The sequence below is a fragment of the Heliangelus exortis genome, chromosome 11 (assembly GCF_036169615.1).
Source record: "Heliangelus exortis chromosome 11, bHelExo1.hap1, whole genome shotgun sequence".
Classification (NCBI taxonomy): Eukaryota; Metazoa; Chordata; class Aves; order Apodiformes; family Trochilidae; genus Heliangelus; species Heliangelus exortis.
In genome coordinates this window covers 16,856,512-16,872,314 of record NC_092432.1, presented here as the reverse complement: position 1 = coordinate 16,872,314, position 15,803 = coordinate 16,856,512, and the positions used below count along the sequence as shown (strand labels likewise).

The window sequence follows — 15,803 nt, the reverse complement described above, 5'->3', positions numbered from 1 at the left end:
AGTACTACACTACATACTTACTATATATTGGCTACAGAATACTTGGCCTTTTCATGACCTGACCACTTCTTGGGCTGCTTTCCTAGTGTTTATCCCAGTGGGGGGCTTTTTGAAATCAGGCTAGGAAGCTCATTTGACCTTCAAAAGCTGAACCGACAAAATACATAAGCTAAAGCAGAAAATTATTCTATTTGCTTAGAACAGACTTTTTTGATCTTCACAGGATTGGTACATGACTATGAAATGCTTTATTGTGGTTGCAGTGGCTTCCAAAGGGTACAATTTATGCTCAGAGCAGTTCTTCACAGGCCTTACTGGAACAGGTTCGAGGCTCTTCTGCATTCAGACTAAACCCTGCCTTACCTAAGTTGGTTGGCCTGGCTTGGCCTATACAGTTCACAGTCATAAGACAGCTAAAAGAGCAAGCTACAGCTGCAAGCAGGATTAAGTAAATTTGCAAACCCCACAGTGAGAAATGCTTGGACTACTAAAATCAGAGGAAATACATCTCCAGATCAATGTATTTACCAGCTCTTCGGTACTCCTGTCTTTAACGTGGTTTTTTTTACTAGTTAGTTATATAAGACAACTACTAGAGTTTCTACTTTATTCTTAGAGAATTTCATTCGAATTTAACATGTTTTTCATAAACCACCAGAATATTCCTTATTTTTTTACCATTAACACAATGACTAAATAAAAAACGAACTTATTCTTACCTTTTTTGCTCCAAATAAATTATAACTAGTCTGACATCTTCAAGTATAGTTGCAGCAACACAAGCTATGAAACCTAAAAGAGACCAAATACAACAAGAAATCTTACAGTCACTCTACTCACATATAATGAATGAATTTACACGTAACGGAAACAAATGAATAACACCTTTAGGACTTGTAGCACTCAGAAAGAGAACAAATTTTCTGCACGTAATAATAGGATAGCATGGGAGAAATATAACTAAAACATACAGAAGGAACTGCGTGGAGGACAGGAGGACCTCAACACACTGAAGGGGTTATTACAGGCACAAAGCCTCGGGTGCCAGAGTAGGGGGCCGGGGAAAGAGCTCTCCCTAGACGACAGCGGAGACCTGCGCGTCCGGACAACTCCATTTCTCCCTCCGAAGTGCAGACAGTGGCTCTCACCCACATTACACGGCTCACCGGAGCCTGCACACCTCCCGCACCCGGGTCTCACTGCTACTTTGCACCCTTCAACCCTCTGCAGGGCCCTACCCATTCCTGTTCCACCACACAGCCAACAAATGGCCATGCTAAAAAGTCCTAAAAAGCCACTGTGGGAAACCACCTGGCTCCCCCACACCGCACACAGTAGCTACTGATCGCTGTGAAGAATGGGGAAATGAAAGGGGTCGTGCTAACGCCCCAGGTGTTTCCCACCCCCTGGACACAGCCCCTGCCCAGCTGCAGGGCATCAGCCTGAGTGCCCGGCCCGGCTGCTCATGGCCTGGGCTGCTGCGGGGCTCTGACACGGAGGGGACTCAGCCAGGACGCTGCGTGCTCAGGGGCTGCACAGAGACGAGCTGGGCAGAAACAGTTCCTGTTCTTCCTCTGCAGGGCCCAACTCAGAACTGCACACAAAGCTGGAGCTCCACTGCACTGCTCAGACTTAGTCTACACGAGAATCATCAAACAACAGAGTTTTGCTTTTTCCCAAACGTCTCTGAGGGAAGCTGCCACTGAACAGCCCGATTGTGACACAGTGTTCAGCGTTTACAACCACCAGAGAGGTGAGAAAATGGAGCCTGGACAATTCCTCTGATTCGGTGATGCATTGAGCCCAGGATCACCCATCAGTCCCAGGATCAGGGCCTAGGTGCCATAGAACAGCTTTCACCACACGCTGTGCTTCCCAAACGCCACGTTTTATTTGGGGACCTCTTTGACCTATTGGAAGCTATGCCAGAGGCCAGGAGGCTGCACGTCCCGCTGCTCTGAGGAGACAAGGAGAGCAGCTCTGGCTCAGCTGTGCCCTGCCCAGCTGTCCTAAGCCGCCTGGGCCCACACGGTGACACGGGCCCTGCCCGGCAAGGCTGGAACCTCCTGTAGCCTCTTGGGCAGCTCGTGATGAATCCATTGCCAAACAGCCTCCAACAGGGTATCTTGTTTGGGTGTGGGCTCAGCCGCATGACTCGAGCTGCTCTAGGTCTCTGCGGGAGAGGTCAAAAACTCTGCAGACACCCTGGTGACCTCCTGGAAGTGACAGAAGAGGAACGCAGCGGTTACTTCTCACAGCTTGGGAGAATTGTAATCATCTGTGAGTCTCCGGCTGATGATGCAAATGCTCCACCCCAGTGCAGCCGCTTCCTCCTGCTCTGATGACATCAGGGAGGTTTAACTGGGAAAGCAAGGGGACAGGAAAGTTCTGGGGGCACTCGTTTGGACTTAGACAGTCGAGCACAGCCTGGGGGTGCACATGAGGTTCTGGGGAACAGCAGCCGTGACGGGGCAGCGGTGAAAGTACCGTCAGGAAGATGGTGGCAGCAAGATTGTCCTTGACCCACCTCATCAACACCAGCAGCACAGTCTCCGGAAGGACCATCTTTGTCTCTGCAGCTCCCACACAGTCTGCAGGATGTGCAAGGTCTCACCAGCTTGGGACCTGACTGAGGCATCAGGGTCCTTATCAAAGGGCTTGACGACTGCAAACAGAAAGAAAGCGAGCGGTGGTGAAAGGCTGCTGTCTGCACAGACGCTTCTATGCAAGCCCCATCCCTCTCTTTCCCTGGCTTCCTAGGAGGAGCAGGTGGGACCGAGGGAGCAGCTGGAAGCTGGAATCCCAGGCTCCCAGACTGGGCTGGGCTGGAAGGGACCTTCTTAAGGATCGCCTAGTCCCACCCCAACCCCCCACCACGGGCAGGGACACCTCCCACTAGGCCGGGGAGCTCCAAGCCACAGCCAGCCTGGCCCTGAACACTTCCAGGGATGGGACAGTCACAGCTTCTCCCTCCTTTCCCTGCAGCGGAGCCAGGAATGCAGCACCCAGCACCTCTGACTCTACTCACCGTCCCACAGAACCTCCAGCGTCTCTTTAGGTGGGCTTCTCCCCAGGTGCTGCGCAGCAGTCCCTGTGCACAGAGCTCCCGTCAGACCTCCCCCTCCCCAGCACTGCCCCCGGCAGCACCGCCCCCGGCCCGGCCAGCTCGGCCGCACGCCCTCCTGCCCAGCGCTCCGCAGCGATGGCCCCGGGCAAGTCCCCGAGGGCGCTGCTGCCACTGAGCCAGGCGGCCACCAAGGCCTGGGCAGGGCAGGGCAGTGGGAGGCCAGGACCCTGCCCGGGACAGCCACAGGGCTGCTCCTGCCTGCCAAGGCAGCGCCGGGGGCTGGGGCCGGGCTGCCAGAAGAGAGTCTCCGGGGGCTTCGGCTCACCCATGAACCTGATGGTCTCCGCTCTCACACTGGCCTGAGAGTCCTGCAGGTAGGGCAGGCTGAAACGCACGTAGTCTTCTACCCTGCTCCTGTCCTGCTTCAGCTGGAGAGTGCCCAAGGTCATGTCATGGGGTTGGCACAGACCATTTCCCCGTGTGCCAGAGCAGTCCCTCTGCCCATCCCACCCCTTCCCCCCCAGCCCATTCCTTTCTGCCAGCCAGGAGTCCCGGGGGGCTGAGGTGCAGCCAGAGCCACAGTCAGAGGGGGTCTGGCTGTGGGGGTACTGTGACCCCTCCGTGCTGCTGCCAGGGCCCAGGTGGTCCGGGGGCTCCCGAAGCACTCAGGGGCTGGGGGGAAGAGGGGCCTGCAGAAGCAGCCCTGGCTATGCCTTAGGGAAAAGGGAAGGAAGGGGGACTGAGCTCCAAGCTGTGCATTCTGCTCTGGATCAGGGCCAGCCAGGAACAGCTGCGCATCCACACCCCGGGCACCCTTGGAACATCCCTTGTCCAGCCCAGGCCCTGGCACCTGGGGGTTGTCCTCACCAAAGTCTCTCCAATCAGCCAGCTCTTCCTCCTCTTGATCACCCTCTTGAGCCTCCTCCAACCCAGGAACTTTGCACTGATGAGGAGGGCTTTGCCACAGGCCTGCAAAACAGCAGCAGGTGGGAGCTGGCACCACAGCTCAGAGAAGGAGACCTGTCATCCCCCTCCTCTTGGCAAGGCTGCCAGCTGCCCCCAGCTACTTATGGGAAGAGGCAGCTGGGGACAGAGCCTGAATGCCTGGGCTTCAATGCCCGAGGCAGGGACACGGGGCGGCCACCACCTCAGCTATGGCACTCTGCCAGCCAGCACAAGAGTAATAGGCAAGAGCTGATGAGCTGCTGCCAGGGCTGGGGCAGAGGGAAGGAAGGGCAAAGCAGGTGCTCAGCTTTCAACTCGGTACCTCAGCCATACTCCTGCTCTCAGTATACATGTGCAGGGAGAGAGAGACCACGACCCTTCGTATCCTCTCCTTCATCTCTCCCTTGTCCCTCCTCGCCACAGCCTTCATCGTCTCCCCAAAGAGGCTGAGGGACAGCTCTTGCACCTGGCTGGACTCCTGGTAGGAAGGAAGACGGTGTGACTGCAGCAACAGCCTCTCCCCACCCACAGTGACCAAGGCTATTAACGTGGTCAATGTGAGGGGAGATGCTCTGGGGTTGCTGGGCTCAGGGCACCTCTATAGAGGCTGAGGCCAAGGAGAAGCCATGCTGGGTGCAGAGCCCAGCAGCCCTCCCAGCAGAGCCCAGGGGCGTGAGGAGGGCAGCAGCCCTGCCCACGTGCTTCCCGCAGGGCTGGGCTGGAGGGCAGCTGTCCTTGCCCCATGCCCCTCTATGGGGTCAGGCTCCCACATCGGCCTTACATCACCAAAGAGGGTTGGGAGCTTCTCCACCAGCAGCAGGGAGACGGGGCTGGCCTCTTTCCTCCTCAGGAAACCCAACATGGTTTGGAAGAACAGCAAGGCCCCCGTCCTCATGCTTGTGGACGGATCCTTCAGGAACACCAGGATGCTCTCCAGCAGAGAGGTGTCCCGCATTTGTCTTGCCTGGAGGAAACGGAGACTTTCTGTGAGGGTGGAGCAGTGGAGGAGCAGCCTGGCACAAACGCCCTGCGTGCTGAGCACCAGCCTCCCACCCAGCTTCCCGGCAGGCGCTGCGCATGCCGATGGGGATGAAGGAGAGAGCAAGGAGAGCAAAGGCTCTGTGGCCCCTGCTCAGCCACCCCTCTCTCTGCTGACAGCCACCTCCTTCCTCTCAGCCAGGCCCAAGCCAGCACGTTACCCCTGCCCCAGCCCCAGGCTGCCAACGCGGCTCCGCCTGACTACGCCTCGCTCACCATCCGCGGATCTCCTGCGAGTGCCACCAAGCCCCCGAGTGCCAGCAGACGGACTGTCTGATTGCCATGGCTCAGGTAGGAGTGGAGGAGGCACACGTCACTCCGATCCTTTCCAAGGCCCAGGCAGCCCAGCAGCTGAAAGAGCAACAGCGGTGAGAGACGGGCAGGACCCTGGCACTCTGCAGCTCCTGGTTACCACTGCCAGCTCGGGGCCTGGGGGCTGACCAGCCCTGCCTGTGGACACGTGGCGGTGCTGAGCACTGCCCCAGCAGGAAGGGCTGGATGGAGGCCCCAGGGCCTGACTGGCAGCAGAGCCCTCTGTCCCAGCTCCAGGGACTGTCATCCCACCCGGCGGCAGCCGCCTGTGCCAGAGGGACGGCTTCAGAAGCATCTGGCAGAGGCACTGCTTCCCACCAGGCTTACCTCAGTATAGAAAGTGATGGCAAAGTTGAGCTGCCATTCCCTCCTCTGGTCAAGAATCTCTTTGACATGATGGAAGAGGAGGTATCGCTGCTTAGCAGGGCTCTTCCTCATCTCTCTGGGCAGGGCAGGGAAAGAAAAGCAGTGCTGGCGGTGAGCAGGGCAGGCAAAGCTTTGCTGGGATTGCCCTGCCCATGCCAGCCCAGCCAGGATAGCCCAGGCCAGGACACGCCTTTGCACCCAGCCACAGCCTCCACACCACTTGCTGCCGACTGCGCCCTGCTCTCTCCCCAGGCAAGGAGCACTCCTTGCCACTCGGACCGCTCCCTGGCCAGCGCTGCGGCTGCAGCCCGGGGCCTGGGTGCCTGGGGACTCCTCTGCTCTCACCTGGCCAGCAAGCTGACTCCTCTCTCGAGGGTGTCCACGTCCAGCATCATGTCCCAGCCGCCCACCTTCTGGATGTTCTGGACGTGCCTTTGACAGCCAGCGGCATGCAACAGAGCTTTAATGCCGTCCACTGCCACCCTGTGTGCAGAGCAAGGTCCGGTTACACACAGAGCAGGGGCCCTGGCCGAGGGCCCAGGGGAATGGCAGGGGAAGGGGAAGGCGCACCCCAAAGGGCTGGCTTGATCGGCCTGAGGTGGCTCCTGTCCCAGGATCACTGCACCCAGGGAAACTTTGTAGAGCAAGCTCATGAGGAGCCTGGGGAAGAGCACTTCCAGGATCCCCTGACAGCGGGGCCGCTGACTGAGCTTGGACAGGACCTGCTTTGCCTGCAGAAAGACAAAGGGACAGCTCTCAGTGCAAGGAAGCAGCTGTGGCACTGCTGAAGCCCCTGGGCTGCATGTGGAGTGCGGCTCAGGCATCGGCCCAGCCCACAGAGACACCCATGGAGACTGTGACCCATCTGCCAGGCCACGGGCCAGCAGCCCTGGGGGCTCCCCTCCTGCTTCAGTGGGGCCCCACAAGCCTCCCTGGGCCAGCACGGGGACCCCTCCTCTGGCACCCAACTCTGGCCCCTGCCCCAGGTTTCCAGCTGCAGCGCGGGGTGGGGGGTGCAGGCAGTGGGGAAGCAGAGTGCTGCCCAGATAGGGGCGGGGTTCCTATTTGTCCTTGGGGAGCTCCTGGGGCAGCCTCGTGGGGCTGGAACAAGGGGGTTGGTGCAGGGCAGGTCCCTGCTGGCCCTGAGGGGCTGTGTCCCCAAGGCCTGGAGGAGGGGGCTGTTTGGGGCAGGCAGGAGGGACGTGTCTGTTTTCCTGGGGAGCCAGGAACAGCCTTGAAGGGGAGCAAGACCTGCTCTGGTCACTCACAGATGGGATAGCACACTTTGCTCTCCAGCCCTGGATCACGCTGAACAGCCGGTCAAGAACTGTCACAGAAGTGCTGGGCAGGGACAGCAGCATCTCCCACATGGCCAGCGCAGCGCTGCAAGCCAGAACACTCTTAGCAGGGCTGCCTTGGCCGTTTGTGCTGTGCCTGGGCTATGGAACAAGTCCCCAGGGCTCTTGGGGCTCATACTTGTCACAGGAGGGACTGATCATCAGCAGGGTCTGAACTGTTTCCTCAGGGCAGCACTCGCTCAGCAGCCCAAGCACGGATCTCAGGATGAACCGCGATGGTTCCGTGCGCACGTGCTCCACGTTTCTGTGGATGCACCTCAAGATTTTTTCTGCCTGCAGGGAACAGAGGGGAGGATGGTGCTGCCACTGGACTGCAACCATCCCCTCAGATGCCACACGCAGGGGTCCCTCCCAGCAGTCCCCCCTCCGCTCCGCTCCCCTCCCTCTCTAGCTGCAGCTGGAGGATTTTGCCCATTGTCCTTTCAGTCCACGAAGTGGAGGTGCCAACACGAGGACTGGGGCCAGAGATAGCCACAGAGTATCCAGGACAGTGGGAAGGGGTGTCAGGGGCACTGGAGCTTGTCTGGACCTGAGGCTCCTTCCCCAGGGATCATTTGCCACAGCTTCCTGGGAACAGCAGCAAAGCCTGGCTCTGCCTCCATGTCCCTGGGGTCCCTCCCAGCCTCAGGGAAGAATCCCCACACCCATCTGCCATGGCCAGGAGGTGGCCAAAGCCCCTTCCCACTGCAGCCTCTGCTCCTTTCTATGCCTCTGTACCCCTCAGGGTGCAGAGGGCTTTGGGGGAGAAACCTCTCTGGGGGCTTGCAGGGGGGGAAACTGTGACCTGCTCTGGAAATGCCAGACCTGCGAGACATCCTGCAGGCTCCTGAGGATGGAGGGTGACAGGTTGGCTATCAGATCTCTCAGCCACTCCATATCCTGGTCCTGCAACAAGAGAAGATTATGGGGCTCCTTTGTTGATCCCTCGTACGCACAGGACTCTGCTGCCTTTTTTTTTTTTTTTTTTTTGCCTTTTCCCCCAGAGGGCAGCTGTCTGGGAAGGCATCTTTGAGCATGGGGGCAGGTGGAGCAGGCACAAGGCAGGTGGCAGTCTCTGTAGGTACCTCTCCTAAGTCTTCCGGAGCATCCTTAAACATCTCCTGGCCCTCTTCCTTCTCCTCAGCTGAATACCAGGGATCTTTAACAAAGCAAGGGAGGAGGGTGAGCTGAAGGTGCTAGCAGGAGACACTAAAGGGCCCTTAGGCAGCACCCAGCTGCACACCAGCTCCCGAGGACAGAGCCAGCCCTGGGCGGGGGGACCCAAAGAGGGCAGTGGCACGGCAGGAGCACAGCAAAGTAGCCACAAACCCCTCACTCACCTGTCTCCAGCAGCTGGGTCATTATGTCTGGGATGGTGAGACTGATCTCTTCCCCCTCATCCTCCACCCAGGCCAGCCGGAGCTGGCTTGGGGACGTCCGCTCAGTCCTGGGGAAGGAGGAGAGGCCATGGGGGGTGGGCACGGGGGTGGCAGTGCTGCTGCTGTCCCCCAAGGCCGTGCAGCCTGGGGGGAGAGCCCGTGGGGCCATGGGGGCTGCGTGGGGGCAGGGACATGTCTGGGACGGGCTCTGCACAGGGCAGTGAATCTCCTGGGGATGGAGGCTCATGGGCAGCCTGTGAAGAGCCACAGCCCCCTCAGGGGCTGGGCAGAAGCTCCCGATGGACAAACCACAAAGGCCTTTCATGATCCCTCACATTTGACCCCCAGGGTGCCTGGCCCAGCCCCAGCCCCTGGCTCTTACCTCTCTGGGGGACCGAGCAGCCTCTGGGAATTGCCGTGGTTCTCTTGGGAACCACGGCAGCTTTCCTGAACTACAAAAAAACCAGACATGGCTCAGGGCTCAAGTCAGCTCTCTGCTCCTGTCTGATCCGATCGCTGTCCTCTTGGACACTGAGCCAGGGCAACCCCAGCACTAGGAAGGTACCCCGGGGTCCAGGGGTGTCACCAATGATGTAACAAAGGTCCCATTGTCACCCGGCACCCGGGCCAGGTGTGTACAGGCAGGCACTGGAACACCCACACCCAACTGTGACACGCACAGGCACCCGGGGGGCTGCACGCACAAGCTCTTTTGGGGGGAAGGTGTAGAAGGGGTGTCTCAGCCTTGGGAGGAGATGGCATAAAAGGAGGGGATGCAGGCCCCGCAGTCCCATGGCCAGGGCAGCAGCTCTTGATTCAAACATTCAAGCACTGTTTGAACATCCCAGGTCAGCCATCCTCAGCATCTTCCCTACTTTTTGGAGATGAGTGATCCTGCTCAAATCAAAATGCAAGTTTACCCACCGCGGTTAGAACTAACATCAAGTAAATATAGGAATTCACCAAAAGGCAGCAGTCTTGTTCATCATGTCCCAAAAAAACCCTCAGGTTTTTTCCCCCCTCACAACCTGAAGTTGTAGCCAGTCCTTCTGAATTGCCTTCCTATTTAAAGCCTCAGCTAAGGTGAGCTTTTCCTTAAAAGTCAATCTGTTTATTTTGCAAAATCATTCAAATCCTATGTTACCCGTTATGCTCTGTATAAACCAGGCTATCCTGATTTTGAGAGAATTATCAATAAATGCAATATAAACTGAGAAATAGAGCTTCAAGTGTTTATTTTAAAATTATTTGTGACACGGGTTTGCTGGCATCACTCTCCAGGGAACGCCCAGGGGCTTGAGCACACAAGACCCCACAAGTGGTGTTGCCTTTGCCCAGGGGTGAAGAAAACCACACAGCTTGTCCCAGGAGGTTCCTCTCACTTACAGCAGGGACTTCATCCCCTTCTCCTGTCTGTAAAACATCAGGCTGGGCAGGGCTGGCTCCATTGATCCATCCCCTGCTATTAACTAACCAGAGGGGTTGTGCTAAGTGCTTGTCCCAGGTTTTGAACCTTCCACCACCCCTTGCTTTCATGGTGCTTTTTACCATGCCACTATGGCAGAGGCTGCTGCATGGTAAGGAATGGGATAGACCCACTCTGTACCGTGCTCTTTGGCTCAGTCAGCTCTTAGGTTACTTTCCAAATTAGTCCCAATCTCTGACCCACTCCCCCCCTGGCATCCCAGGCCGCAACAAAATCTGCCTTTCGAGGCCCAGATTAGCACTGCAGGCAGCAGCGTGAACTCTGGGATGGGTTTCCAGCCATCCCTTTCCAGTCTCCTCTGGGCCTTTCTGCCAGAGGCTCCAGGTAGGACCATTATCCCCAGCTTGTTCAGGGCCCCATACAAAAGAGTTTCTTCGCTGACTCTAGAGAGAGGCTTCACAACGTCACCGTACCAGGGAGCAGGCATCCTCCAGACACATACAACACCCAAGGCAGCCTCTGTCTCCTTACTGACAGATGCAGACACCGCTCTTACCTTGTTCACCACCTCCACGGGGACGTGGCTGCATCCATCTTGCCAGTTAATTCCCAAGAACTGCATCTCTTGACCAAGCCCCTTGACTTTGCTTCTCTCAGTGCCAAACCTGGCTTCCAACAGAAGCTGCATCATATTCTCACCTTTTGTGAAAGACTTCCTCTGCTGTGTTGCCCCACACAGCGGCATCATCCATGTCCTGAAGAAGCTCTGAACCTCCTCTCTTCTCCACTGCGGTTTGGATGAGTCCATGGCAGATGGCTGGGCTGAGCTTGCACCCCTCGTGCTGTCAGGTCCTTGTGTACTCGATGCCTCCCCCCATGAAGCAAACTGGGGGCTGCACTCTGCTACTGAGGGAACAGAAAAAATTGCACGAGCAACACCAGTCCTGGTGAGCCATTGTGCTCCCTTGGACTCTGGCCTCAAGTTCCAGCATGTCAGGCACAGCAGTGCTCAGCAATGCTGGTACTTCACTCAAGACACGGTAGCCCACAGTTCATCTCCACTCCCCCAAACGCAACGCAGGAGGCTACTGGCCTTCTCAGTTGCAAGCGTGCACTCTGTTGGCTCACATCCAGCTTTTCATCCAACAGGACCCCCAAGTCCTTTTCACGATGCAAAGAAGTCCCGGAGAAGATCAAGCTGCCCCAGCTCCCACACTGGATACTGCTTCCTTCAGTTGGAAGACTTTTAGGAGCTGCTTTCTCATCCACACTGGCCTCCTGGAGTTTATACCAGACTTGGGCCTGCAGTAGGTGATCCTTAAATATCAGCCAGCTCCCATGGGCCCCTCTTCCCTCCAGGACTTTATCCCATGACACACTGATGAGCATTTCCCTGAAGAGACTGAAATCTGCCCTCCTAAATTCAAGGACAGGAGGCTTACTGGGATCCCTCCTAGATGACCTAAGGTTCCTGAACAGACGGTCACTATAACCAAGGCCACGCTGGAGCTTAGCATCCCTCACCAGCCCAGGCACCTGCCCAGGCACAGCTGGAGGGGAGCGCCCAGGCAGCCACCCTGGGCAAACGGAGCTGGCTGTGCAAAGCCGCGGCCAAAGAGGCTGCACAGCCCTACTCACGGGGAGCTGGGGCTGCCTGGGGACACAGGCCTCCACGGCTCGGGACACACGCTCTGACTCCAGGGCTGTCAGCAATACAGGCAGCCACGCAGGCACAGACCCAGGCCCTGACTACAGGCGCCGCGCGGCGCGGCGCCTCGCCCGCACCACCGGTGCTCAAGCGGCTGCGCTCCCTCCTTCCAAAAAAGGGGCGACCCCGGACCCTCCCTCCGCTCGCGGCCTCACAGGGGACCCCTGGCTACTGCACAGACCCCGCTCTCCCCCCTGGGAAACTGCAGCTAAACTGCAGCCACTTGCAAGGGGGGCTAAAGCACAAGCTCACGCGCTCGCGCGCTCACACCCACAAGGACGAGCACGCACAAACACAACTGCCCAGGAGGGAGAGCGAGGTCTGCGCAGCCAGTGTCTGGGGAGCCATCCCTGCCCTCGAGCAGGATAGAGGAGCCCCAGAGCTGCTCCCCCCCCCCCCCCCCCTCCCCGGGGCTGCCTGGAGGCCAGGGGGGGCCCCTCAAAACGCCAAGGGGCTCTTACAGGCAGGAAGTCAAGGGACAAATGCCCTCACACGCCCCGACTCCAGGGTGTCACGCTGGACACGCCGCCGGCAGGCACAAAAGCTGCCTGGGAAAAGGGCCCTCCCCCGACTACTGCGGGGCCGGGGGGGCCAGCCAACTCCCTTGCCCTTGTCCCTCTCCAGCTGTGCAGACGCTGCCTCTCGCCCTCCTAACCCGGTTGCCGCTCCCTCCGGGCTGCCCAAGGACCGAGACGGCAGAAAGCCAACCATATCGTCACCAAAAACCCAGCCCTGCTCACCAGGAGACGGTGCTGCCCGAAGCCGGCCAGGGCGCCTCAAACCTGCCAGGTGCGCTTCTTCTCCCCCGACGGAACGGGAAACTTATCCTTCGCCACTTCCAGCAGATGCTCTAAAGCTAGGAGCTGTCAGTTCCGAGGTAGCCATCAGCACCCTCCATGCGCCGACCTCTTCCCACCCCCTGGAACAGCTCCCGGAACACCTTTTCTCGCCGTCTCGGTGCTCTCTGTTCCCTGCATGGACGAGAGAAAGGCGCACACTGCTGCTCCGGGCTCCCAGCGGGACCCTCCAGCACCCTCCGCTGCTTTCCGTCGGCCAGGGACGATCGCACCGAAGCCCCAGCGCTCCGTGCAGCGCTCGCAGACGGCCGGAAGGAGGTGGTCGACCCTCACCAGCCCGCCCGCTCGCCCCAAGACCACCACATACCTTTCCCAGGCCACGTGGATCCCGGATCATCGTCCTGCCCTTTTTCCAGACCGGTCCCGCTTTCTCCTTCCTCTCACGTGTCCTCAGTAAACTCCCCAGAAAGGAGCTGCCGGCAAGCAGCCACCCCGCTTCCCCAGCCCTGCACGCAGGAACTGCTGCTCGCCTGGAAGGGGCTGTGCTTACGGCGGCTTTTGTGCTCCCCACTCCAGGTTTCCCACGCCCACCCCCAGGACACGGCCCCTGCCCAGCTGCAGGGCATCAGCCCGAGTGCCCGGCCCGGCTACTCATGGCCGGGGCTGCTCCGGGGCTCTGCTTTGCAGGCAGGGCTGGAAACGGGGGGGCTGAGCAGCCGGGGAGGACGAGGGAGGTTTGAATGCGCTGCAGGTTTGTGGGGGGACGGCCTTGCCGGCCAGGGGGGCTCCAGGTGTCCTCGCCGCCGCCCGGACAGAGCCGGGCAGAAAGGAGCTGAGCGGGGAATCCAGCGCTGGGCTGCGCTTTGCTTTGCAGCCTCGGTCCCCAGCAAGTCACCGCTGCCCTCCAGTGTCCCTGTCCCGCACTGCCAGGGCTCAAGTCCCAGCAGGTATCGCTTCTGCCCGCCTTCAGACGGGCCACTCGAGAGAAACACCGCAGAAAACTCTCCCTTTCTCATCTTGCTGGGTGGCAAAGAGAATGCCCAGCCAGTTCTCTGCACTGACCGCTGAAGCAAGAAACAGCTTTTTACTTTCAAAGCTGCCGGACAGAAAGCAGAGGGCAGCGTGCTGGGTTTTCTTTCCAGGGTCCACTCTGCCTTGTGACACTCCTGTTTTACGATTAACACCTCTGCTTCCCATTTTTCTACTCTGGCACAGACACACACTCACACCCCACCAGCTCCAGTATGGCTGAGGAGTCCCTGACCAGCTGCAGGGTCATGGCACCCCTTCAGGGGTCTAGTTCTTACCTGAGACCTCGGTGTGGTTGCACAAATTAATGACCTGATAGAAGAACCTGACTACCAAAACGGGGTGGGGATGTGGGTGGTAGCAAGTAGTGCAGCACCTTGTGCTCCTGTTTACAGAGGTGAGGATGAGGAATGGTCTAACGCTCCCATGAACATGGGGCACAAGGACATGGCTGGCTTGCAGAGAGGATGATGAGCAGTTCTGAGTCTGCAGTTAGCATGAGAGCAACAATGTGGGTATCAATCAGTGCTCTTGAAAATCTCTAGACAGAAAGTTCTGTATTCAAAGAATTATAGTTTTTCTGTGATTCACCTGTTACTAAGGCCCCAACACGTACTTTCACTGATTTGAAACTCTTCCTGCTGTGGCTGGCTTGTTGGAGGTGATCCTGTTGCTGCTGAGCCCTGACAGTGGGGTCAGCCAGGACAGTCCATGCTCCTCGCTTGCACAAAGGCAAAGTGAGGAGTAAGGGTGACTCACTGCAGGGCACAGCCTATCAAACCACAACAGAAAAGGGGCGAGTAAAATTCCAAACCTGGTTATCTTACAGATTGATTAATTAATTAATTACTTAGAGAAATAATTAGAAAGAAAACAAACTCCCCGAGGAGACCAGAACTTGACTGGATAAAAGAAATTTTTAAGAATGTCAGGCTGGAAGGGATCTCAAGGTTCATCTGGTTCAACCCTTCTAGTAATATTTTTTATTTAAGATGTCTCAGCACCCGGTCAAGCTGAGATTTAAAATTTCCCAGGGTGGAGAAATCCACCACTTCCCCTGGGAGACCATTGCAATGCCTGAATGTCCTCAGAGTGAAAAATTGCCTTTGTGTTAAAGCAGAGTCTCCCGAGGAATATTTGTGCCCATTGCCTCTTGTCTTGTTCATGTGACTCCTATAAACAGGGAGCCTCCATCTTCCTTGTAGCTGCCCTTTAAGTACTGGAACACTGTAATAAGCTCTCCCTTAAGACTTCTCTTCTCAAGGTCAAACAGATCCAGTTTTCTCAGCCTCTCCTTGTATGCCAGGATCTCCAGTTATCTGATCATCCTCGTGGCTCTTCTCTTGACTCTCTCCAGCTTCTCTGCCTCCTTTTTGTGCAGCAGCGACCAAAACTGGACGTGGTACTCCATGTGCAGACTAACAGGATCTGAGTAGAGCAGGATGATGGTTTGTCTCTGCTGGTGATTCCCTTGTTGATGCAACATAGCATCCTGTTGGCTTTCTCAGCTGCTGCAGCACAGTGCTCATGTTGAGCCTGTTGTCCACCAAGACCCCCAGGTCCCTTCCCACAAGGCTGCTCTCTAGCTAAGTAGATCCCAGTCTGAACTCCACTGTTGGGTTCTCTGTTCCCAGGTGCAAGACCTTGCACTTCATAACCTTCCTGGCAGACCACTTATTCAGTCTGTCTACATCATCCTAGAGGGAGGCTCTCCCTTCTGGGGTGTCAACCTCTCCACTCATTTTGGTGTCATCAGTGAACTTTATCAGAGTGCTCTTGATCCCAACATCCAGGATGCTGTTGAACAGCACTGGCCCCAGGATCAGTCCCTAGGGGACTCCAATTGTGACTCATTGGCAGCTGGAGGATGAACTATTTACTATCACCCTTTGGTTACAGTCTGTCAGCCAGTTCCCCACCTACTGCACAGCCCACTTGTTCAGGCCATGCCAAGTCAGTTTCTGGAGGAGAAGGCTGTGGGGTACTGTATCAAAGGGCTTGGAAAAGCCCAGATGGACCATGTCCACTGCTCACTGTGCATCAGCCGAGTAGGTTACTTTGTCATAGGTGGTAATCAGGTTTATTAGGCATGACTTGTCCTGATAAATCCATGCTGTTTTTTTCTGCTTATATGTTTCAATTGATTTGTGACAGTCCCCAGGAGGATTCACTCCATAACTTTGCCAGGGACTGAAGTGAAGCTAATGGGTCTATAATCACTTGCTCCCCGTGCTTCCCTCTCCTCTTGAGGGGATGAACTGGTTTTTGCTTACAAGAAAAAAATCCCACCATTCACTAGTTCCTTTTTCCACCATGGAAGCTTCCCATGGGATCTCTTCCAAATGAGCCTTGAGCAAGCTGAAGTTTGATCTTCTAAAACCTAAAACCTTCATTCTTGA

General features: G+C 57.1%; 1 protein-coding gene across 1 annotated transcript; it reads right to left on the bottom strand.

The window, feature by feature from the left end:
- Positions 1-3,020: 3,020 nt before the first annotated feature.
- LOC139801250 (maestro heat-like repeat-containing protein family member 7) lies at positions 3,021-10,615 on the bottom strand. The gene is made up of 16 exons (XM_071755285.1): positions 10,427-10,615; positions 8,827-8,896; positions 8,406-8,588; positions 8,151-8,224; positions 7,891-7,971; positions 7,205-7,359; positions 6,997-7,111; positions 6,299-6,459; positions 6,074-6,211; positions 5,690-5,804; positions 5,267-5,401; positions 4,794-4,976; positions 4,335-4,490; positions 3,935-4,036; positions 3,177-3,495; positions 3,021-3,091 (listed from the first exon to the last, which is right to left on the bottom strand). Exons 1-16 carry the CDS (start codon positions 10,613-10,615, stop codon positions 3,021-3,023), a joined length of 2,247 nt encoding a protein of 748 aa, XP_071611386.1.
- Between the last annotated feature and the right edge of the window lie 5,188 nt (positions 10,616-15,803).

What these genes read in the sequence shown, in the direction of transcription:
- LOC139801250 (XM_071755285.1), bottom strand. Translation starts at nt 10,615, where the DNA reads ATGCCGCTGTGTGGGGCAACACAGCAGAGGAAGTCTTTCACAAAAGGT. An exon ending in CCGTGGAGGTGGTGAACAAG is followed by an intron (nt 8,897 to 10,426) that starts GTAAGAGCGGTG and finishes GTTTTTTTGTAG; the next exon opens with TTCAGGAAAGCTGCCGTGGT. An exon ending in TCGCAGGAGATCCGCGGATG is followed by an intron (nt 4,977 to 5,266) that starts GTGAGCGAGGCG and finishes CGTTTCCTCCAG; the next exon opens with GCAAGACAAATGCGGGACAC.